Genomic DNA, 24742 nt, shown 5'->3' with positions numbered 1-24742 from the left:
TATATAATAGATATTGTAATATCATTAATCAGTTGCGCCAATATGAATACGTTCATTGCAACAAAATTGCTTATGCTATCACTTTAATCTTAACATCTAGTTTTGAATTTAATCCACACTAACTTTGAGTGTTCTTCCTTGATTTTTATTTCAAATTAGACAGGGGCAAATGAAAAATTAGAATTAATTTATTAGAATATAAAATCTGAATAAGAATAAATAATTATTTTCTCGTCTTCTGATAATTGGTTGTAAAATAGTTCAAAAAACAATATTCTTTCTTCCTGCCATGATTGTTATGCCAAGCCCTCTGTTAGTGTTCAATTTCATAATGAATATGTTAAATATCATAACGGTTATGTTAAATATCGAGTTTTTTTTAACATAAAAGACATTTAAAACTTACATTGAATATTATTCAAGAGGGTTATTTTTGTTTTTTTGTGATTGAAGTAAAAATTGGTTTGAGCAACAAATATTCCCAGATATTTAACTGGTTAAATAAGAAAATTCCCGATTTCTATGAAAACAAAATAAACCAACGTGAAATTTTTTACATTGAAAAATACATACTTCAACATTATAAAACGAAAAATTAAGATCGAGAAGCTTTGTTTTAGAGCAATAAAAAAATATAGAAATATTTTAGCTTAGAACTATTTTTTATTTTTTAAAACTAAAAAGAAAACAAAAACAGCATCTTGATTATTTTATATTGAAAAAAATAGCATTTAAAATTCGAAGAAGAAAATTGGGTAAAAAATATAGTTTTTATAAATAAAACTTCGAATTATTTTGACTAAGAGCCATTTTTTTATTTTTTTTAAATGGCCCAAAAATAAAACTCTTTTTCGATTGAAAAACATAATATTCAACATTATGAGAAAATAGAAGGTTTAGAAAATCTGTTCGTATTTGTAGAAGTTTTTTAAAAATAATTTGACTAAAAACTACTTTTTATTCTTTTAAAGACAAAAACAATTTTCAAAACAAAATTCGACAAACTTTCAAATTTAACAAAATTTTCAAATTTAAAGACAAAATCTCGACTTATTTTAAGTTTAAAAGTGCAATATTCAACAATATTCGAAAAAAAATTATAAAGAATGAAAAAAAAAAACTTTTTTACCTACTACTTTTTTTGGATTTTATATTTCAGTACAAATATGATTTCGATATTCTAACAGATTTTTTAGTAACTATTAAATTGTTTTTAAAAATATCTATACAAAAAATATTTCTGTTTGTAATTAGAGTGTCAGGAAAAAATACCCATTTACACCGGTGACACCGGTGACCCATTTACATCAAAAAACACTCTCGACAGCTCCCCGGTCCTGATTTTTGTGGACCAAATTTCTCTCATTTTGGTTGCCCTCAACCAGTTTTTTTAAGATATAGATACCAAAATTCATCAAAATAAACGGGTTTTTTTTCAGAGGTGTCAGATTTCTGCATCAAATTCCGAAACTTAAAATGTCATTTACACAATTTAATTAGCCTAATTAAAATTTTCCTTTCACGCGACTAGGATTGCATGGTAGTACGTGATCATTAGATCAAAAGTTATCTACGAATTAATAATTAAAATTTTCCTATCACATGATTAGGATTGTATGGTAGTACTTGATCATTCGATCAAAAGTTATCTACGAATTCCGCGTTATTTTTAACAATGTAATGCACGTTCTGTATGTTTTTAGTTTTAATATTTCATGATAAGGAAATTCACCTTAATTCAAATTTAAGAAACTAATCATCAAACATTATGTTATAAAATTTGTTACTATTGAGCGAAATTCGACTACGAAGTCGTACAATATCGACAAATCTGAATCACTGAATTATTCTATTCAGATTAAAATGAAATAAAATAGTTTGTGCTATTTCTCTGAAAACCTGAAAAAAGCGTTAAGTTTGGCAGTGCATTATGAAGGCTTTTATTTCTTGTACATTTCAGGATAGAACCTCTTTACTTCTATTCAAATGCCAATCAGGATTATCATTTGATGGATAATTGTGATTTTTAGGTCTCTCAGTTTCGTAACACCTGTTTGTAAAACCCTCGTAACGTGTTTCAAATTGTCATAGGATACATGTTACTTTGTAACAGATGTCTTAACTTATATTATAATCAAACTTTTATTCATTACATTGCCCCAGACGTTGTAAGATGTATCTTTTCTCTGTGATGGAAAACTTATTCTAAATTTTGAAGTTATAAACATGTTGCCAGCGAAAGAAGTAAAAAGTATTTTGTTTCAAATATATGTTGACAAATTAATAATTATTTTATAACCATCCAGGACAACGATGTGTCTTCTATCACGAAGTAACAAATTTTAATTATTTTTAGTGATAAAAATTTTATTCCCAGCATTATTTTTCCTAATGTTTTTCCAAAATGTTACTAAGTAATGTGAAGCTTAATCTATGTATCAACTATTTTTGCTTTATCTACGCATTGAGTCATCCAGAAAGTTCCCTAAGGTCTGCTGCAAATATCCAATTGGTAGCAAAATGTAAACTACTCCTTCTGTCGCAAAATTTAAACTGATTACTGGTAGCAATGGCACCGACTATATACAACGCCTCCTATAACTGAAAGCCTCCACACGGTTTTTTGTAGGTAGTCCGATCAGACCACTATGAAAATAAACCTATTAGTGAAAGAACCATTCAATATGAAATCTATTAAAAGTTAGAAACTGGTAGCAAATATATGTCTAAAAATTTGTTTAATTTATGAATATAATTGGTTTGTTGTATTTACTTATCAACCACTAAAGATTCAATTCTCAAATATATATGATAAATTTCTCTCAAGTACTTTTATAATAGAATTTGGGTTTATGCGCACAAGTGGCTACTCATAAGAAACCATGTGGAGGCTTTATGATACCATTATGTGCTTACGTAAAAAACTTTCAGTTGTAGACGGATTATGGGGTAGAGCTCTCTTGCCGTAAGGCTGACCGTGGCAGGTTTACGTGGTTTTAATCTAATTGTAACACAAATGCGCGCTAACCCTTTCCACTCGAGAAGTGACTGTCAGTCATCACTGTTGCCTGTAAATAACCACCACTCTAATTGTAAAACATTTTTCATCTCAATGACCACTTTATTCAGTGATCTCTGGGTATTATGAGGTAAGTTTGTGAAAACTCTTTCAAAATGCTAATAGTTGCGTCCATTTTTTTGACTGTTAAAAGGACTACTTCGAGTTCAAAGGGTTTTTTCCATCAATAAGTCCTCCACGAATACAAATTTCTCCCATTATTTGATCCAGGAGCTTCCTTGCCTTCTGAATGGGATTAAAAATTTCAAGGCTACAGAGTTGAACATCAGCAGTCGTAAGCCCTACGACGATCTGACCTCTTCATCTGTAGTTGTGCTCTAGAGCGACTGGTATTAGTCGTAAGCCCAGAGATTGGTTCGGCTGTTATACGACGGTTTTAAAATAAAATATTGGTAGTGATGATTCTATGATTTTGTTAAAGCATTTTTCCGAGATTCCAGGGTGCCATGCCATCAATCAATAGCAGCTACTTACCGAACATTCCTCCCTTAAATCAGTATCAAATCAGCTTCAAAAATCCAGTATTCGCACGATCATAAACACGCCTCATTTTTTTTAAGGACTATTCCAATAGTGATAGCATAAAACTGTCTTCCAACTATTCAGCGTTACCACAGGCGATTAAAATGCAAAAAGTGCTGTCTAATAAAATCCAAAATTTTATTTGAAAAATTAAAATTAGAAACTTTTTATGGTATATTTTTTCCTGCTTACTAATAAAAGTGAATGCAAAACATGTTTGTATATGAATAATATGAAATGTAGACTGAGGATTGAGTAATTTAAGAGGTAATAAAAAAATAAAAGTAAACTTATTTCCTACCACTTTTTACATAAATAGTCAGTCTCCTGTGGCATCCCTGCTATTGACTCATGAATTTATTAGCAGTATTAGTTAACTGGTGTCGATCTACTTAACTGCACTGTAAGTTAATTATGGCTTTACCTACTTGAGAAATAGCAACTAATTTGCAGGACTGCCAACTTTTTACGCTTCTTCCAAAAATTTATTATAGTGGTAGCTAAGCTAATGTATTAATTTTTGCTCAGTTATTTAAAAGTTCATATGCAATACCACTTTTTTCCAGCACTTTCGTGGAGAGGATTTTAAAATTTTGTCGAATTACCAAAAATTCCGAAAGCTTTGATTTTTAAATGTCGATCACTCTGTAAAATACATTACAGAAAGCATATAGAAGTTGGCAGGCATAAATTTGGGAAGTAGATAGTATAAAATAAATGTCCTGTTTTAAAAAATGAATGATTATGTAATGATAATTTAGTAATCATGAATGGATAATTTCTTTGAAAAACAAAACAGCATACGAAGTAATTTTGCTACCACTTTTTTAAACTTTTGTATGAATTGCACAAATTTCAAAAACGCATTTTTACATGTCCCCTTTGCTATGTGGTAATTCGCAAAGGGCCAATTGCTAGCCAGCTTGGATTATCCAAATGTCATTAGAAAAAACAATAACAACAGATCAATTTAGTGTTCTTCAATATGAACTTTATATGAAGTATGTGATTCAAGATGTAATGTGGCGTTTAAAAAATTTTACCAAAATAAAATGTGATACAGCTTACCACTCCAAGAGTTTCGATTTATTTAAATTCAATATTTTCCCACAATAATCTAATTATGGTTTCTCGAAAAAAAAAGTATTTATTCATTTTTGAAACAATTTCATGTTGAAAATTAAAAGCGTTAGCAAAAATATTTAAAAGACTTAACTAAGAGACGTTCTTTCGGAAAGGAACTAGTATAAACCATTTTTAATAAATCAGGGTTCTGGAGAGTATGTTAAGCATTTTAATGTTGCAGCAAAATTTATGTCATAAAATATGTTTCTTGACCTTGAAAATATATCATTACAATGATTTAAAAACTGAGTGGTGGCTCAAGGGATAGAGCATTAGCTCCAGATTTTTAGAGCATGAGGTGAAATTCTAGCGAAGGCTGGTGGACACTAATTCTAATTCTGGCTCGCATCGATCACAGTGCTGACGCAAAAATATGCTCAGTGGTCGACGTATCATGGGTTAGAATCCTTTTGTCGTTGGCTGACCTCGGAAGGCTTTCGCTGTTTCCCCCTTCCTGTAACGCAAATGCAAGCTAGTACCATTAAAAAGTCCTTCACAAAGACTAGTCTGTCCCGATGCCGTAAATTCGGAATAGGTTCGGTTGGCTGTAAAGTATAAAATAATTCAAAAAACTTACATTATGTATAGAAATATATGTAAACTTCATAAATTTAAGTTGCTACGAAATAAAGAAATCTTCTAATGTGGATATTTGTTCTATACCCTAACATTTTGTTTTAAAAGAGGCACTAGTCTTAGATTTTATATATTTAAAATATATATTTTTTTCTTATTGAAAAAGGAACCATCCTTTTAAAACGAAACTATCACAAATCGTACTTAAAATATCAGCAAAATTAAAAATATCATAGATTTTAAAATTTTAGTTGTGTATTATAATAATTTAAAAAAATTAATCGAAATCATTTTTATGATTGAATACATTTTAATAAATGAAATCGGTTATTTATTTTCAGTAATTCCGGCTCGTCTAGTGCTGACTTTTCTCGGTTTCTTGGGTCACGTCAATCTCTACGCCATGAGAGTAAACTTAAGTGTGGCAATGGTTGCCATGGTAGGAAACCAGCGACCGACGAATGGTAGCAATGAAACAATGGTCACTTGTCCAGAGCTGGTGATTACAAAAAACCAATCCTTGGAAAACGCCGAAATGGTGAGTTGACTTTAAGAAAACTTTAGTTTAATCCTCTTACCTTCATCCAAATACTCTTGTCAGTATTATGTCCAACCCGATACGTTTTATAAGTGACCAGGAAAATTTATCAAATAATAAATTGAAATATTGTTTTATGAAAAAATTAGAAAAACTATTTAAATATTGCGCTCTTTGAGCGAAAGGGGAAAAAAATTCAAGTGGTAATTGTTTATCCCCGTTACTAGGAAACGTTCACTACATAAAAAGAAAGTTAGCATTTAGTAATATGTCAGTTTTTTGTTCAATTCACCTGCATTTGTGTTTTTCGTCAAATTCATGATGAAATTCAACACCGGACAACTCTTTTCGCATATTGTAATCTCATTTTGCTGATCAGCACAACACCTTCCTTTCCATTAAATGTTGTGTATACGTAACTAAATAGAAACTTCTTTATTGACATGATGATTGCCGCGCTATTTCTACATAGCTTGCCCGTCTGGCCACAGACGTAAATAACTAATAAATTTGCAAATATTAGACAGGTTTCACTAGTTTTTTAAAAGGTTTAGCATGACATATCGAGTAAGAGTGGTGCGAATTGTTTACCTGCGAATATAAACATCACCTCCTACATCAGAAAGCCTCCACACAGTTTCTTATAAGTAGTCTGCTCAGATTATTTAAAAAGTGAACCACTTGTGCACATGAACCCAAATTTTATTTTTAAAGTACTTGAGAGAAATTTATCATATAGGGTAAACTAACCAGTGAAGGAACGCTTAAGCTTCGCTTGCCTTTTAAAAAATCATATTAATTTCAAAATTCGTAATTTAAATTAGATGACAGTGTCAACATACTTGTTACTAATTGCAAATTATGTAAAAAAATTTTAGAGAACTTACATAATATTGTTTTAAAGTTTTGGAGGTTCAAATAACAAGTAGTAAGAAGACCAAGTGAAGGAACAGCTCATACCAGTGGATGAACACCCAGTAAAGGAACACTTAATTTTGGTTATTTTTTAATGCTCTTTATGAATTTATAAGCCATACAAATATTTAAAAACATGCCTATTCTTGAAATTATAACATATAAATACTTGGAAAATGTAAAATTTTTTTTGTAATCATGAATTGAAAATTAAAGTACGAACTAAGGTAGACAACGTTAAAGAGCACAAAAATGTATTATATTTTTGTGCTCTTTAACGTTGTCTACCTTAGTTCGTATTTTAGCACAAAGGTCGCCCACTTGTATTTTATGATTGACTTCAACGGGTCTTACTGGGTAAGTCTTATTATTATTATTGTTTCCATTCTATTCTATGTCTTTCATATTTGTTATTGCTGTTTCCTATCAGTATTTTATACTTCATTGATCATGTCTCAATTCAACAGATTTCATAGTCTAAGGACTAAGAAGTTTAGGTATCTTAATCACTTGCATTTTTTACTTGATTGTAAACGCCTAAATATTATTCCTCATTTCATTAAATTTAAGACTAACCTTCCTTATTCCAAGAAAGTTAATTGCATTCTTCACAAGACTAAGTTTGCTCTCCTTAGAGCCGTCATTAATGAAACTAGGAATAAATTATCCAAAATTGAACGCGAATTGTACCATTTACACATCAGTGTGCCTAATCTAAATTCAAATTTTGACGCAATGGAAAAATCGTCTTGGAATAGGGCAACCAAAATCTCTTCAAAACATAGTTTAAACCTGAATAATAAGTTGAGTAAACTCATCAAAGTTAATGATAAAAAACCAGACGTTAGTTTGCCTGTTGTTAATCAAAATTCTGTAGTTAATCTCTCAAATACCACTCTTACTGATGTTCAAATTAATGCTTTAAAACTTAACAATAATTTTGCTATTTCAACTCGACCTTCATTACCTAAACTCATTGCTCCTATAGAAAGATCTTTTAAATTCAGTAAAATTAATGATGCTCAAAAAGATTCTATCAGACACCTTATTGCCAATACCGTAGACTTCAACTCAAAAATATCTAATTCAAACCTTAGCCTTTCCTCTAAAGTAATTCTTAAAGATATAAAGTCCAATCCCAACTTAATCGTTACCAAAGCTGACAAAGGTGGTCAAATTGTTCTTCTAAACAAAACAGACTATTTAGAGAAATCTAAACAACTTATTCTTGAAGGTCCTTATAAAGAAATTCCCAAAGATCCGAGCACTAAAGAATTAAATGTTATAAAATCAACTATTAAATCCTCTATGTTAATTCCCAATAGACTTAAGGTTGTTTTGACTCCCTCTGTTTCTCATTGCGCTAGATTTTATACTTTACCTAAGGTACATAAAGTTGGCACTCCTTTTAGACCAATTGTCTCCAACATTGGTACCTCGTCTTACAAACTCGCAAAATTTTTAGTTTCTGTCTTCTCCCCTCTCCTTGGTAATAATTCTTTTACTACCAAAAATTCCCTTGAGTTTGTTAAAGAAGTTAAAAATCTAAAACCTAATGGTTATTTGATGGCCTCATTTGATGTAAAATCACTGTTCACCAATGTTCCTGTTGAGGGAGCTTTGGAATGCCTAAAACTTAGACTTTCGGAATATCATTTTTCCCAATATGAGGTCAATGAATATGTTAACCTTACCCGTGTTTGTTTACAACAAAATACTTTCGCGTTTGACAACAAATTTTACCGTATGACCAATGGTCTTGCCATGGGAAATCCTTTGAGCCCTATACTTAGTGACATCTATATGCATTATTTTGAGAGTAAACTATTCAAAATCTTAACTTTCCCCTTTTATAAAAGATACGTTGATGACAGTTTTGCTTTGTTAGAGGAAAATAATTGTAATTTAGATCAAATCCTTAATGTTATGAACAGCATTGATTCTTGCATTCAGTTCACCTTTGAATTAGAGTCTGATCAAAAACTTCCTTTCTTAGATGTGCTTGTGACTCGGAATGATAATTCATTCCATACTACTGTCTTTCGTAAACCTTTTGCTGTTTCTCTTCCCCCCCCATTACAGATCCGCCCACCCTCCCAACCAAAAACTTGCCTCTTTTCGGTCTTTTGTCCACCGTGCTGTTAATATTTGTACCAATATTGATCTTCTTGATGCAGAATTAAACTACATCAAAGCCATTGCTCATGACAGAGGTTATTCCCCTAGCATTATTGATAATATTTATAAAAACGTAACTAAACAATCGCCTACCGATAAACCTTCCAAAGAATTTTCTAACAATTTGGTAATTTTACCCTATTTTCCTAAAATAAGTCGGCAAGTTGCTAATATCCTAATGAAGTTTGATTTCAATATTATTTTCAGTCCCATTCATAAGATAAAATTTTCTAATCTCAAACAGCCCATTGACAGTCAAAATAACTGGGGTATATACCAAATTAATTGCCAATGCGGCCTTTCATATATTGGCCAAACTAACGACACTTTAAACATGCCTTAAAGTGCCGTGTCAAGGAACATGAAGCTTATGTCAAAAAACAAGAATTTAAACGCTCATCTATTGCCCAACATTGTTGGGACTCTAATCATAATTTTAATTTTTCCTCTTCTAAAGTCATTCAAAATTGTTCCTCAATATATGATTTAGATTTTTATGAGTCTTATCATATTTTAAAAAATTCCAAACTGTTGGTCAATGACCTATCAAGTGTTCCTTATATTTCTCCTGTTTGGAAATCTATTATAAAAACCTAACTAACCCCCCCCCTTTTTTTTTGTTCCTTGCTTCCTATTCGTCGTCTTCCATTCACCCTTCCCTCCTATTGGCCGTTGGTCTAAACCCTCTTGTGACGTCATCTTTCTATATATATTTACTCTGTTCTCTTATTGTTTTCTGTTGCACTGATGAAGGTTGCCCTTTGAGCATCCGAAACAGCTGTCTGCTTTTATTATATTTTTGTGCTCTTTAACGTTGTCTACCTTAGTTCGTATTTTAGCACAAAGGTCGCCCACTTGTGTATTTATTTTTGAAAATTAAAGTGTCAACATATTAACACATACTGTTCATTCACTGGGAAATCTATGCACAGTAAAGGAATATGCCTGTTCCCTCACTGGTTAGAAGTTGTTTTTCGTATTAACATACTTTTGATGCGGAACATCACTAAAGGTACAAGAAAATAAAATGTTATCTTTTATTTTCATTAACTTAGAAAAAAAAACCAGTAAAGGAACATTTGTTCCTTCACTGGTTTTTCAACGTTTGGTGATCACGTGAATAAACACCCCCTTATCTCAGTACTTTATTATGCTATGATGCTTACAAAAAAATAAAACGTAATTTCAATAATTATATTTTGAATTCTCTTTTTCACAGTGAGAAAAATAAAACTATTACACGCAATTAATTCCACTACAAACATATAAATACAAATACTCACCTTATAATTTTTTCAAAGAAACAAGGTGTTGCAGAGATAACAAATTCAAAATTTTTTCCAGGGAAGTCTATTTGATCAGGTAATTCAAAATATTGCTAGATGACTTCTTATTGTTTGGCAGTAAGCTATTGTTACCAATCAATCGAAAGAAAAACTTTCAAATTCTTATTTTTAATCTATATATATGAAATGTTCCTTCACTGTGGTAGCGTTCTTTCACTGGTTGGTTTACCCTATATTTGAGAATTGAATCTGTAGTGGTTGCCAAGTAAATAAAACAAACCAATTATATTCATAAATTAAACAAATTTTTAGACATATATTTTCTACCACTTTCGAATTTTTAATAGATTTCATATTAAATGGTTCTTTCACAAGTTGGTTTACTTTCATAGTGGTCTGATCGGACTAAGGAGTCGTGTGGAAGCTTACAGTTATAGGAGGCGTTGATATAAACCTGCAAATTGCTTAGAAATAGTGGGTGATAAAAATATACTAAATTGAATTTATTAAACCAAGAATTACAATTAATAAACTACCTCTCGAAAATATTTATTCGCGGTCCCGAGCAAGCTGGCATTTCTGTGCATATAAATAAAACTATTTTCGTGTGTTGTATATCGCATTAATTTCTTCAAACCATTTTAGCAACGATAATTAAATATAAAAATTAAACATTTACTCGAATTATGTGTTTCTAATAATCTTGCCTTCGCCTGTCACCGGTGATCACCGTGGCGCTACGAACGAACTCAGTGTCGGTCACCGCTGACCCCTATGGCATTCAACGTGTTAATGATATAGAGCCATATTAATAAAATTACGATTTGTGGATCAGCAATATTTACCTTGAAATTATTTTCACTTTATTTTCATTAGTGCTATTTCTGTTTACAAAGAGAATTAAAAGCAAAAATAAAAGCATTAAATGTTTGCATTAAATTTAAACTTTGAAGAGTTTTATTTTGTCACTCAATTTACTACTTACAGTATATAACTGAGAAATAAAGTTCAATATAGTAAAAAGTACATAATATTTCCAATCTTAAAGGTTCTCGGTGACTGTTAAATTTTTAGAGGCTCTGCAAGAAATTTAAAAAAAGATCTTGCTTAAGATTAGATAATTAAATTGCATAAAAACTGCATCATTAAGAGGAGAAGCCGATTTTTTCAATTTAAAAATCTCATGCAACGGAAAGAAATCCTATAGTTATTCTTCCCAAAGTTATTCATTATTTTTTACATTTTGCACAAAAATGAATAATGTCATAGATTGTATATTTCACGGAAAAAATCAAATAACCCGACATACTTATATAAAAAAAATAAAATCTTCGATTATTATTGATCATTTTCAGTTTCAAAAGCCATAGATTAATAATTTAAGACCAAAATTGAGATAATTATATTAATAAAATTTGCATCTAAGTGAAAATCCTTAAAGTGCAAAAAGAAAAATCGAAAGTTGATATTTTTTAATGAAATTATTTACAATAAGTCAGCATTTATATTTTTAGATAAAGGTTGAACTAATTTTCGATAAAAACTTATAGTTGATTTTTTTTGCATTTAAATAATAGATATTTGCACTTAACATATTAAAGTTCAAACTACTAATGTGGTCCAGCATACCCTCCATTTATATCATAATTAAGTTAGAAATATCCGTATTTCCAGGAAATCCAAAGTACTGTATAAATAGATATTATAAATTAAAATCAAAATAATTTTTGTCCATTACTACAAATGAATTATTTTAACAGATGTGTAAAATTCCCCTTCTCATCGGTATCAATATTTTTAAAATGGAGACAAAATATTGTATAAATAAATATTATAAATTTAGTTCAAAACAATTTTTGTCCATTACTACAAATAAATTATTTCAACTGATGTTTAAAATTATCCTTCGCATTGGTATCCTTTTGCTCTTCTTGAATATCTGCAATAATATTTTACCCATTTTCAAATGGGTCTTGGTTTCGATTTGATGGCGTTCACACACTTTTCAATTGTGTTCTAGAGTAAACGTTTCTAGAGTAATAAAAGCATGCATTACTATGGCGACCGCTGCAGTTTTATTTTTCACTAGCAGGCATTTTTAATGTATTTACATAATACTAATTTAAAGCATTTTTATATTCTCTTTATTATTCACTTATATTAGTTGTCTTGACGGTGATTTTAATACAGGGGAGAGACGGGTAGCCCCGCCCACAGTCAATTTCATAAGTATAGAATATTTTTTCAAATCAATGGGCCATCGGACATTAATTGTTATATTAAAGAAAGATTATTTTCAAAGTTTCAAGTATTTATGCAGCTGTTAACATGGTAAACAATAGTTTTGAAAATATGTTGAATACAGTAGTCATGAAATTAAGAAAAATTGGTTGAATGTTTCGATTAAACTTCATTTTAATACTAAAAAAATAATTTTTTCTGTACATACAGCATTAAAGTATGTAGTCTTAAGTTTAATTTGCACGAAGAAAGAAGTTTATATGTGAAAAATTGTTCGAGTAATTACAAATTTACAAAAAAATTGGATTTCGGGTAGCCCCGCTCACCATGAATGTTGGGTATCACCACCCAATTTTATTTCGTCGATAAATGCACGGTTGCAGATGATTATATTTTTGCTTCAAATTTATGTTATAATCATTTTTAACAACAAATATTGTTGTTATTAAATGATTGTTATTAAATGATAGAATTCACTAAAAGTATATAAATATTTAATAAATAAAATAATTTTGTGATAAAAATGATAAATGAGGTTTATCTATTGTCAATACATTGGTCACTTTAATTTATACCTGAAAAAAAAAACAGTCAAAAAATATGATTTTTGTTACTGGGCTACCAGACACATTTTGAAAAGAACTGAAAAACATGTTTTTTTTCATTTCTATTTTTTTAAGTTAAACTATTCTTTTTTTGGTTTATTCTTTTTGCATTATTTAATTAGATGATAAAACAATAGAAACATACAAAAATATTGATTATCACTCAATATTATACAGAAATATAAGCAATACTCCTTAAGTGGGCGAGGCTACCCGACTCTCTCCTAGATATGAATACTGGAGAAGTAAGGTGACCTCTTGAAACACGTATATAGGCGGGATTTGAAAACCAATCTGCCGAATAACATCAATTGAAACAGTTCTTGCAGCCCATGATTTGAAATGTTGTGGCGTTTATCGGAGTTAATCCTGAAAAAAAAAATCATTTGACCAATGGGTAACCAGCATACCTGCCAACTCTCCCGGATTTTGCGGGAGATTTTATTTTCATATTTAAAGTGGTAGTAAATATATACTACTTTTTTCTTTTATAAATTTAATTTCTAAATGATTTTGATCACCACTATTCTTACAAAAATTAAACTTATATATTAATATGCTTTAATATTTTTTCAAATACAACGTATTTGTTTGCTTAAAATTGAAGTTTTAATTCCATTTTAATACCACTGCGAAAAATGATAATGGAAGGGATCACTATTTTTTTATGTGAACTATATTTGATGATTTTGCTAAAAGATTTACGTTAACGTTTCTAACGCTGCCATTTTGTATTTTATACTTTTTGGATTTCTAATAACTATTTTGACACTAATCTAATGGTTCTTAATGTAATTGTAATTCTTTTTTTTTTTGGTAATCTTACAATTTCTTTTCAAAAATAATAAAACAAGTTCTTATTACATATTACAATATAATTCTTACAGCCACCAAACGAGTTTTAATTCAATACGGTTAACGCAACTGTTGTAAAATGGTATATAACTGTAATTACATCTGCGTGGACATCAAAAACTAAATTGATTGATTTTTTTCCTTCAAATTCCCCAAAAATTGAAATTACAACTGCATTAAATGAATGTGTAACTACCACTTTTCTTTTTTAATATAAATAAATAATATTACTCGCTATCATTAAATTATTATGATTGAATTAACTCTTTCCTAATTTTAGAAAAAAAAGCTTAAGCGTTAAGTCGTGGCAGCTTTAATTTATTTAAAAATAAATTTCTATAGTATCGTAAGATAGAACTATTCGATTTCTAAGATCATTAAATAAACAGAACTCAAAATTGACTATCTACCATTATAAACAATAAAAATTATAAACACAATTACATTTCTTTAATCTGAAAATTCAATCGTTGACTTAACTTCGTATTTTACATCAAGATTAAAATTTTGTTTCAAATATTTTTACTATTTCTAAAACCATCGATACGGGTATTAAAAATTTTATGAGAATAGAATTTGTAACGAGACGCTAATTTACAATCCAGTGACCTTTAACAACTAATTATTTTTTTTTTTTTTTTTTTTTTTTTTTTTTTTTTTAGATTTTAATCTTAGCTGTAGTTGGCCCCAAATATAATGCAAGCTTTTATTTATTTTCTTTTTTTTAAAAAAAAGGAAGGAAATCTGTTACCCGAAATGAAACAATAACAGGAATCAAGTTTTTGTTTTATATTTAAAAGAATGCTAAACAGGGGTGCAGATCGTTAAAAGACAATTTTTCGAAACCATGTCGTGATAAGAAATGATTCTTTATTTGCGAATAATATGCTATTTTTATAACAGCTGTGAGTTTGCTACTAATACTCATGACTGTTAGGTCATGTTTAGCCTATCTAAAGCCAGCGCTATTTACCTTTATTTTGAAAATGACCCAAAACGTTAATATAGAGAAAAAACACAGTTTTATGAAAATGAAAAGCGTTTGTGGTCTAATTGTTTAATATTTTAAAATTTATTCCAATTTTGCATTACTTAGGCTCATAAAAATTTGCAAAAACTGAGAATAAGGCTCAATGGCTTTTTTTTTTAATTTCATTTGGCGACAAAGCTTCGAAAAACAGCGTAAAACGCTGCTGGATTAGAAAATCTTCCACGGGACAAATAAAATCAAGCGATGTATACGGAAAAAATGAATGATGCAAGAACAAGGAATCGGGGTTCGATAAAATTTTTAGTATATTACGTTAAATAGAAATTTGTTGCCTCTGTAAAAATAAACCTTAATCAATTTTAGATTATTGGCGAATTCGACTGGGATTCTGATGTTCAAGGTCAAGTCATTGGCTCCTTTTTCTATGGTTATTTTATAACTCAAATACCTGGAGGTGTTTTGGCGGAAAAGTATGGCGGAAAATGGTTTTATGGAGTAGGAGTGTTAGCTCATGCAGTGTTCACTTTATTGACACCTGTTGCGGCCAGATTGAGTGTCTGGTTATTGATTGCTGTGCGAGTTGTGGAAGGAATGGCAGGAGTAAGTAGTAATAATACTACTTTACTGATTGTTAAATATTCTTCTGTATTAAATATAGGATAGAATAATTTACAAAATAATATTCTATACTATATCAGTAACAGAAAAATTGGTCAATAGTTGAGATGTGAAAGTAGCTCATAAAGTTGATGATCTATTTTTCAAGAAGTAGCAAATTTCGGAAGTAGAAAAAAGTGGAGACAGTTCCTAGATATTTACACATAACTGCTTGATAAATTCACAAAGTTGAAATAATAAGTTATAAATATATATTTATACCTAGTGGATATTTCCTTCTGTTACCTACCACTTTAAGTTCGACGAAACAGTGTGACATAGATTAATATCAAATTATGAATAATTTAATTAGTAATACATTATGGTAGTAATACATTTCTGTAGTAATAAATCAATTGTGTGACCGCTAATTTTTTTTCGAAAAAAAGATACAACATATTAAGGACTTCCATTAATACAAAACAGTATTTCAATGACGCCAACATTTTCAATAAGCAATGACGTGACAGAATGGATAACGAAATGGATATTTTCTATTATCAGCTATCACATTTAGAGTATAAAAAAAAGCAGTCTGATCATTTTCGAGTATATTGAGATATTTACTTAAAAAAAACATGAAAGTTGATGGTGAATATGAAGGTCTGCATTTTTAAAATAAATGAGAAGAATTAAATAAGGAGGCAGGGTTTTTAAGCTGCTAGAATATATTAAAAATTAGTATCAATTTTGTTAAAACAGGGTGGCTACAATCAGGAAAATTTAAGAAGTGGAAGAGAAAGATTAAAGGAACCTTTTATTTCTGATAATGTGGAACTAAACCTATGTTTGTAAAGTAAAGACAATATATTTCGACGTTAAAATCGACTAGCTTTATTGATCTAGGAAAATTGTTCTTATAGTGTAAAAAAATCTGGAAGAATTTTGTCTGAAAGCACTCTTATTTAAATACTCAAATGCAAAATAAAAGCTTTTGAATTTTTTGTTATGTTTAAAAACATTATGTTAAAGGTGAAAGTGTAAAGAAAATTGCATAAAAAAGTTTTGAAATATAGTTTACAAAATAATGATTTAAGTAAAATATTTTAATATCAAAATTTCACTGTAGCTTCAGCCAAAAAATCTTAAAAAAATAAAAAGAAATTTTGATCGTTTATTCATCATGCGAAAAACGATTAAGCGTCATAAAAAATGAAGCGATAAAAATTTATATTTCATCTATAAACATTTGCATATAGGACAGTTTTATTATAAGTTGAAATAAATCTGACTATAATGATATCCATAAGTGGGAGCAAGAGGGGGCGGGGATATCTTCTGAACATCACGTTGCAAGGCATCCTAAATATATTCAATAATGTTCATGTCTGGGGATTTTGGTGGCCAGCGGCACTCTTCTAAATTTAGACACTTCCGCTGGACACCAAAATAACCAGACATGAACTTTATTGAACATGATATTTATGGACAGCCCTGCAGTATTCATGGTGTCAATTATCTCCAGCACTACTTCACACATTGATCGAATCCATGCCACGTCGTGTTGCGGCCCTTCTGCGTACTCGCGGATACCCTACGCGATAGTAGGCAGGTATACCAGTTTTTTTGCCTCTTCAGTGTATGTCACTACTCGCTTTCTAAGTTTGTCATAGACTTGTTTAAAGTCAGCAGTTTATTCGACCTGGTCTGCTTTTTGCTCGAAACAAATTTAAACAGAAAAAAAGTGTTTTAAAATGTAAAAAAAAAAACTTATTTATTATTTAGCTACCTTTATGAAAAGATACTGCTCACTAAATTTCATTAAAAATTTTACTAAATGTTTTTTCCCCCTTCTTTCCTACTCCAGTATGCTTCACAATGCATTACCTTTAAATTATCTATATTTCATTTTCCTACAGGATATTCGAAATATACGTAATAGTTAGAGGACTAATAATAAGACATGGTTCGCAATTGGACACCAAAGTCAAGGGGGTTGCGGTCGGTGTGCGGGTGGGTGACCACTCTAATCTGCCAGCAAAGGCACCTAGTTTACTCGGTATAGGTCCTCGTCAAATTGTTTTACCGTAAAGTGCTGGACTTGCGAGCAGATCGTCTGGCTACCAAAGCGGGGAAGCCATCCCTTCCATAGATAATGACAATCGTAATAGCATGTCTTCAAATTATCTTCCGAGATGTTTATCAGGCCGTCGCCAATAGCCTATTGTTCAGCTCTAATGTGACATGAATGAAGTACTATTATATTTTGGTAGATCGATTTAAATTTTGCTTTATTAGGTTTCAAGTTTTAACCCTTTTTAAAACCTTTTAAATTCGAAAAACTTCAATATTCTTCGTATATGACAAAGTGTTTATACCCTTCCTACATAGTATCTTAGACTAGACTGGCGATACTCAAAAACAATTATAACAGAAATACGGTTAAAGTTGGAAAAATTCTAAAAAAAAATTGCTGATAGGGCTGCAGTTAGCTAATGTCTTAGTCAATATTTCTTTTTAAAATCTTTGATTGAATGAAAGCGGCATTACAGCATTTTTGAAATATTCACCATCAGTTGCAATCAAATCTCGTAAAGCAGCATACTGCCACATCATTATTTTTTTTTATTATTATTTTTTTGATTTATTGGTTTATCTGCAGCGACAATTGTTAAAAATTTTCTGACCAAAACTAGTAGGAATAAGAAAAGTTTATGCCGTATCGCATGAATGTAATACAATAGTTTATTGAAGTGATACTTCTTATGCGACTTCCAACAAGGTCAAGTTAAACGTTTAACGCTGCATTTTTATTGGCCAGGAAATCACGTGGTAGGATCCAGTTTTCCCTCACTCATTTCCATATTGTTTTGGTTCTCACTAGCATAAAAGTCATAAAAGTATTGCTTTTCTATAAATATATTTTTAGTTTGATTTGATACACATACAATTTAATAGGATAGTATTTTTTATTTTCAAATTTAGTGGATAACAATTGTAAAAAATGAGTGAAAACAATCCCATGGACAATGCGACGGATTTAAGGTTATGTCAAGGTACGTCTCTTGTGAATATCAATTGATTGTTAGGTTTTCTCTTTCCAAATTACATTACGACGCATTCACATATAATATTAATGCAAATACATTTTCCATGGCGAAACGATGAGGCAACCACAAGCACTTCCACTGGTTCAAGAGGTCCACGAGGGAAGAATGCGCAATATTACTGTTATTACAGTGCACGGAAGCGAGCGGAGCAGAAAAAAGAGTCGTTGAATAGAACTTGTGATCCTTCTACGACTGCTGATTCTTCTACAATTAACGTCGCAGGTTACGAAGTTTAACTTCTTCCGCGCGGAGGGACTCCACTATTTTTCTTTCAACTTTAACCATTTTGCTATTAAATGAATAAATCTAAGAAATATACTTGAGGATATAAATCATATTTCTTTAAAAAAAAAAATTATGAAAATATGGTAGTAAGATGTTTCGATTTTTCAAAAATTAGCACCCATTCTCCAGACGTGAATAAGAGGAAAGAAAAGTGGTTGTCCTTCTATTAATTTTAACTTTCTACCCCTCTGATTTTTCTCCTTCACATCTAGCAAGTCTTAAGCACAGACGTTTATTTTGAGCACTCAGAATCTTCATATTTTTTAAGTAATAAAGATCTATATCTAGATGTAAATTTTCCTGGTATTTACATTTAAAAACCGTTAGTCTAATTTAAAACCCTTTGTAAGTGTTTTGTGACATTATTCTAATATTCAAATCTGCATAATGATGTCTTCATATAGGCAGCAGCATTTCCAGCAATGAATGTCTTAATCAGCCGATGGGTGCCAAAAATGGAGAGAAGCCGCATTCAGACTGCTTTGTTTATGGGTGTACTGGTTGGCACTATTTCTGCTAATATGCTTACTGGAATATTGTGTGAAAGCTCATTTCTAGGAGGATGGCCGTCTGTCTTTTATCTATTTGGTAACAGTAGCTTAGTTGTTTGCAAAACATTTATTAGACATTGGTATCAATATATTTGGTATTGATATCATTCAAATGTTATGGAGAAAAAAAAGCAAAAAAAGTTCTCCTTAGCAAAAAAAAAAAGCAAATAAAACCTGTCCAGAACTTCTTTTACAATACAAAACCACGTCCAACACCGTCTGACATAAGTGAAACGCAACGCTCCTTTTGTTTTTAACTTCGAATTTTACAGTAATAAAGTCAGTCCACTAGGACTGGTATTGATATAAAACTGGACTCCTGGACATCCGAAATGCAAATGAAGGTTCTTAATGTGAATATCAGTGATAAAAGATTGCACAACAATAGTAAATTTTGTTAGAACTCAGTCACCGCCTCCTGTAACTGAAAACCTCCACACGGTTTTTTGTCCGATCAGACCACAAGAAAGCTAAACCAATTAGTGAAAGAACCATTTCATATGAAATCTATTGAAAATTAGAAAGTGGTAGCAAATATATGTCTAAAAATTTGTTTCATTTATGAATACAATTGGTTCGTCTTAATTACTTGTCAACCACTACAGATTCAATTCTCAAATATATATGGTAAATTTCTCTCAAGTACTTTTATAATATAATTTGGGTACTTGCGCACAAGTGGGTCGCTTTTTAAATAATCTGCGCTGACTACTTATAAGAAGCCGTGTGGAGGCTCTCTGATGTAGGAGGTGATGACTCAGTGCAGTGGAATCTCTCGGGCGACCACTCTCTATTCCGCGGTAAAATGGTCGTTGATGGAGGTTGGTCGTTCTTAGAGTTTACCACCATCATACCTGCCAACTTTTAATCCTTTCCATTATAATTTTTCCCAGTGGTATTAAAATGGAATTAAAACTTCAATTTTAAGCAAACAAATACGTTGTATTTGAGAAAACTTAAGTTGACAACCATGATAGTAACGCATATTAATATATGTTCTTAATTTTTGTAAGAATAGTGGTGATCAAAATCATTTAAAAATTAAATTTATAAAAGAAAAAAATAGTATATATTTACTACCACTTTAAATATGAAAATAAAATCTTCCGAAAATCCGGAAGAGTTGGCAGGTATGCACCATCGAATTTAAAATTTTTATCGATGGTACATGATTTTTGGAAAACAATTTTAATTTTAGTTAGTGTCATTTTTTTGGCGTGGAAATGTCAATTCTATTGGTGTCACGAAAAGACGTAACGATGAATAGAATAAAATTTAACGTCTGTAAAAATGATACCAACTTATGTGCAAAAATAAATTTACCAATTAGGAAAGATTGAACTATTTTAGATAGATAAACAACTATGCATTTTTTTTTGTTTAAATTTGTATTCAATTTAATATCACAAAAATAAACTTTTAAAATATGAGAAGAGGTTATTTTTTTGTTTAAGATTATTGTTTTTTCTAAAATAACTTTTTTTTCTAATTAATTTTCAACTCTAAAAGTAAATTATTGATAGCATAGACGATCGCCTGGTAGCTGGGAGAAGTTTTAATGGTCTCTTCTAAAGGCTATTTTTCAACACACAGTCTATGGAAAGAATTCCAACCATCCCAAAAGTGGTCATAAATAGAGCTGTTCTTTCATGGAGGTTTCACTGTATTTAGTTACTTAATAAATAAATAAATAAATCCGAATATTTTTGCCTGTATAAAAAAATATGTATTGATATTTCTGCTTATTTTATGTACGGATTCCATATAAATATTCGTCACAATTTTGTTACAAGCATGAAAAATAATGGATTAAGAATAAAGAAGCGTGGTTGTCCATCGTCTGCCTCTCCCAGCGACCCTGCACATGCGCAAACAAGCAAAATTCATTACGTAACCGGTTGTTGCCATTGCTTTACCAAAATATTAATAAAAAATGAGGGCAATTACTTACAGAGAAATTAAAACACCGAAGAGACTCTGCCCATCATGTGTTGTCTATTCGTAAGTGTAATTTTCTTGGAATTTTTAATTTCATTCTTATCTTTAGGTTTTGTTGGTTGCATATGGTTTGTATTATGGACAGTACTTATCTATGAATACCCAGAAGACCATCCTCGTATATCAAAAAGCGAATTAATCCACATTCAAGAAGGTACAAGTACTGTGAAGTCTAAAGTAAGTTAACTTCCTAAACTAGTTTAATTAACTGAATTATAATCTAAATAATTACAAACGTAAAATATCCAATATACCTATATATGAATATCTAAAAGCGAATTAATCAACATTGAAGAAGGCACAAGTACTGTGAAGTCTAAAGTAAGTTAACTACTTAAACTAAGTTAATTAAATGAATTATAATCTGAATAATTACAAACGTAAAATATCCAGTATACCTATATATGAATATCTAAAAGCGAATTAATTAACATTGAGGAAGGTACAAGCACTGTGAAGTCTAAAGTAAGTTAACTACCTAAACTAGTTTAATAGAATGAAATATAATCTAAATAATTACAAACGTAAAATATCCAGTATACCTATATATGAATATCTAAAAGCGAATTATATAACATTGAAGAAGGCACAAGTACTGTGAAGTCTAAAGTAAGTTAACTACCTAAACAAAGTTAATTAAATGAATTATAATCTAAATAATTACAAACGTAAAATATCCAGTATACCTATATATGAATATCTAAAAGCGAATTAATTAACATTGAAGAAGGCACAAGTACTGTGATGTCTAAAGTAAGTTAACTACTTAAACAAAGTTAATTAAATGAATTATAATCTAAATAATTTCAAACGTAAAATATCCAGTATACCTATATATGAATATCTAAAAGCGAATTAATTAACATTGAAGAAGGCACAAGTACTGTGGAGTCTAAAGTAAGTTAACTACTTAAACTAAGATAATTAAATGAATTATAATCTAAATAATTACAAACGTAAAATATCCAGTATACCTATATATGAATATCTAAAAGCGAATTAATCAACATTGAAGAAGATACAAGCACTGTGAAGTCTAATGTAAGTTAACTACTTAAACTAAGTTAATTACATGAATTATAATCTAAATAATTACAAACGTAAAATATCCAGTATACCTATTTATGAATATCTAAAAGCGAATTAATTAACATTGAAGAAGGCACAAGTACTGTGAAGTCTAAAGTAGGTTAACTACTTAAACAAAGTTAATTATATGAATTATAATCTAAATAATTTCAAACGTAAAATACCCAGTATCTTTGATCAGATTTTGTTTGATCTTTATAAAAAAATCAAAAATTTCACTCTTGAAATCCTTGCTATTACGTTTTAATGATAGTTATATAATAATTTATATATTGATCATCTAATGAAAGTTAATTAAATGAAATTATAATCTATCTATTCTAAGATAAAATTATCTAGTGTCTTTTAATAACCTTTAACCTTGCTGCAAATGTATTAAGAAGTACCAAAGTAATAAAAACATACTATACTTTCTTTACTTTTTCATTTTCATAATTTGTATTACTTTTTCCTACGCTATCAATTTAATTTTTTTATCCATTTGCTAAAATTATTTTAAAAATATATACAAATCTCTTTAGAATTTATTGAGAAGATTATGCATGCTTTTCACATGAGTCCTTACTTGTGAAAACTAAATAGTGCAATGATATTTTTATTTCTTGTAAGGTTTTTTTTATGTACATATATGTAACAGTCGTTGAACATCAGACCCAATTTTGGGTATACGCTTACCAATGCTCATCTTAGTAGCTTTGTAATTTTGAACCTAATCCAGAAGACAAGGGAACTCTTAGATCAAGCATTGGGAGAAGTTTGCCTTCCTGAAGGACTTTTTGAGGGAACTAACCAGCATTTGTGTTACATGGAGACAAAAACCACGAAAATATCCTACGGTTAGTTTATGACAAGAGGGGTCTAGCCCATGATCCGTCTACCGCTGAGCTTATTTTACCTTCGCACTGTGATCGGTGCGTCCCGGGTGCAGAATTCGTATTGACCATAAATCGATGGGATTCTCGAGCTAGGTTCACCTCATTGGAAGGTAAATGCTCTATCTCCTGAGCCGCCACGGCTCAATTGCAAGTCTTTAAAAAATAATTGTAAAGCAACTTTATGAGCATAATCCTATCTACCTAATTTTGATTACTTCCCTTTTATATGCCACTTATATGTAGTGCTTTCTACGTATGCACTTTTCGTCGTTTTTTTCTTGCGATATCTAACAGGTAAGCGATATAACTTAAAGCCTAATTTTGACTTATGAATGACTAATTTTAACTTCATTCTGACTTACATTCTGAAACTGAAAGCATGAAACAATTAAAGCAAAAAGCGAAAATAGAAATAACAGATTGAGTACCATGATACTCCACCGTTCAATCTTGTCAACAAAATGGCGACTGTTTACCCATATGATCGGTGATAGCCAATCAAAATCGAAAGCGGCACAAAGGTTGGTAGGGACAGAGGTGACGCAACTTGAACTAGGTAATATAAGGCTTTAATTCGTCTTACTACTTTTTTTTTCTTTTTTTTAAAGATAAATATGAAAAACCGAACTCATGTCATAAAAGGAAAACTTATTCATTTCACTTTAAGCTTTTCTTTGTATTGTTAATCTGTTCGTTATGAAAAAAAATACTGATATTAAATAGTTTAGTTTAAATTGAAATAAGTGTCAATTTAATTAAGAATTTTGATTAAATATTTATTTTTATCTTATTTAAAATATAAAAATTAAGCTATTATCAATTTTTTCTCATAATTTATCTTGAAAATTTATGTTACAAAAGAAAAGTTTTTTTCGTTTCTAATGTAAATCTGTTCATAGATCAGAATGCTGATACAAAATACACTCATGTCCATAAATTAAGGATAATTCAGAATCACACGGAAATCAAACTCTAAAATTAAAATTTCACCTGTAGAATTATCACACACATCCTGAAGAAGAATATGCAAATTACAGGAAACCACTAGATGACGCTGGTTGTACGTCACAATGACGAGAGTGTAAGAGAGGGGTATATAAGGAATGGTGGCAAAAAAGTGAAATTGTTCACAAGCGCTTTAAAAGCCTTTCAGTGCAATAATCGCATAGTTAAGTCACAAAGGAAGCATTTGGATGATTTTTTACGTGGCAGAATCATCGGACGATTGGAATGTGGACGTACCCAGTTGGAAGTATCCGAGGAACTTGGAATCACCCAGAGTGTCATATCCAGGCTTTGGCAACGATTCCAAGATGATGGTAATGT

At 30.3% G+C, this 24742-nt stretch overlaps 1 protein-coding gene and 1 pseudogene across 2 annotated transcripts in view; both read left to right on the top strand.

Moving 5' to 3' along the window:
- The first annotated feature begins 2096 nt into the window (after positions 1-2096).
- Positions 2097-24742, top strand: part of LOC147810737 (putative inorganic phosphate cotransporter) — a 46455-nt gene continuing 23809 nt past the window's right edge. The window contains exons 1-5 of one of the 2 annotated variants that reach the window (XM_087160700.1): positions 2097-2332; positions 5644-5840; positions 15275-15511; positions 19308-19491; positions 21502-21629. In XM_087160700.1, coding sequence (XP_087016826.1) covers positions 2314-2332; positions 5644-5840; positions 15275-15511; positions 19308-19491; positions 21502-21629 — 765 coding nt within the window. In that variant the 5' untranslated portion in view covers positions 2097-2313. The remainder of the gene's footprint in view (positions 2333-5643; positions 5841-15274; positions 15512-19307; positions 19492-21501; positions 21630-24742) is intronic. The other variant, XM_087160701.1, reaches the window with a different exon arrangement.
- On the top strand, positions 8384-9276 carry LOC147810738 (uncharacterized; annotated as a pseudogene).

Source organism: Parasteatoda tepidariorum, chromosome 4, assembly GCF_982258835.1.
Source record: "Parasteatoda tepidariorum strain Cologne lab strain chromosome 4, Ptep-v5.0, whole genome shotgun sequence".
NCBI lineage: Eukaryota > Metazoa > Arthropoda > Arachnida > Araneae > Theridiidae > Parasteatoda > Parasteatoda tepidariorum.
The sequence above is the reverse complement of the archived record's forward strand: the minus strand, read 5'-3'. Positions and strand labels throughout refer to the sequence as shown.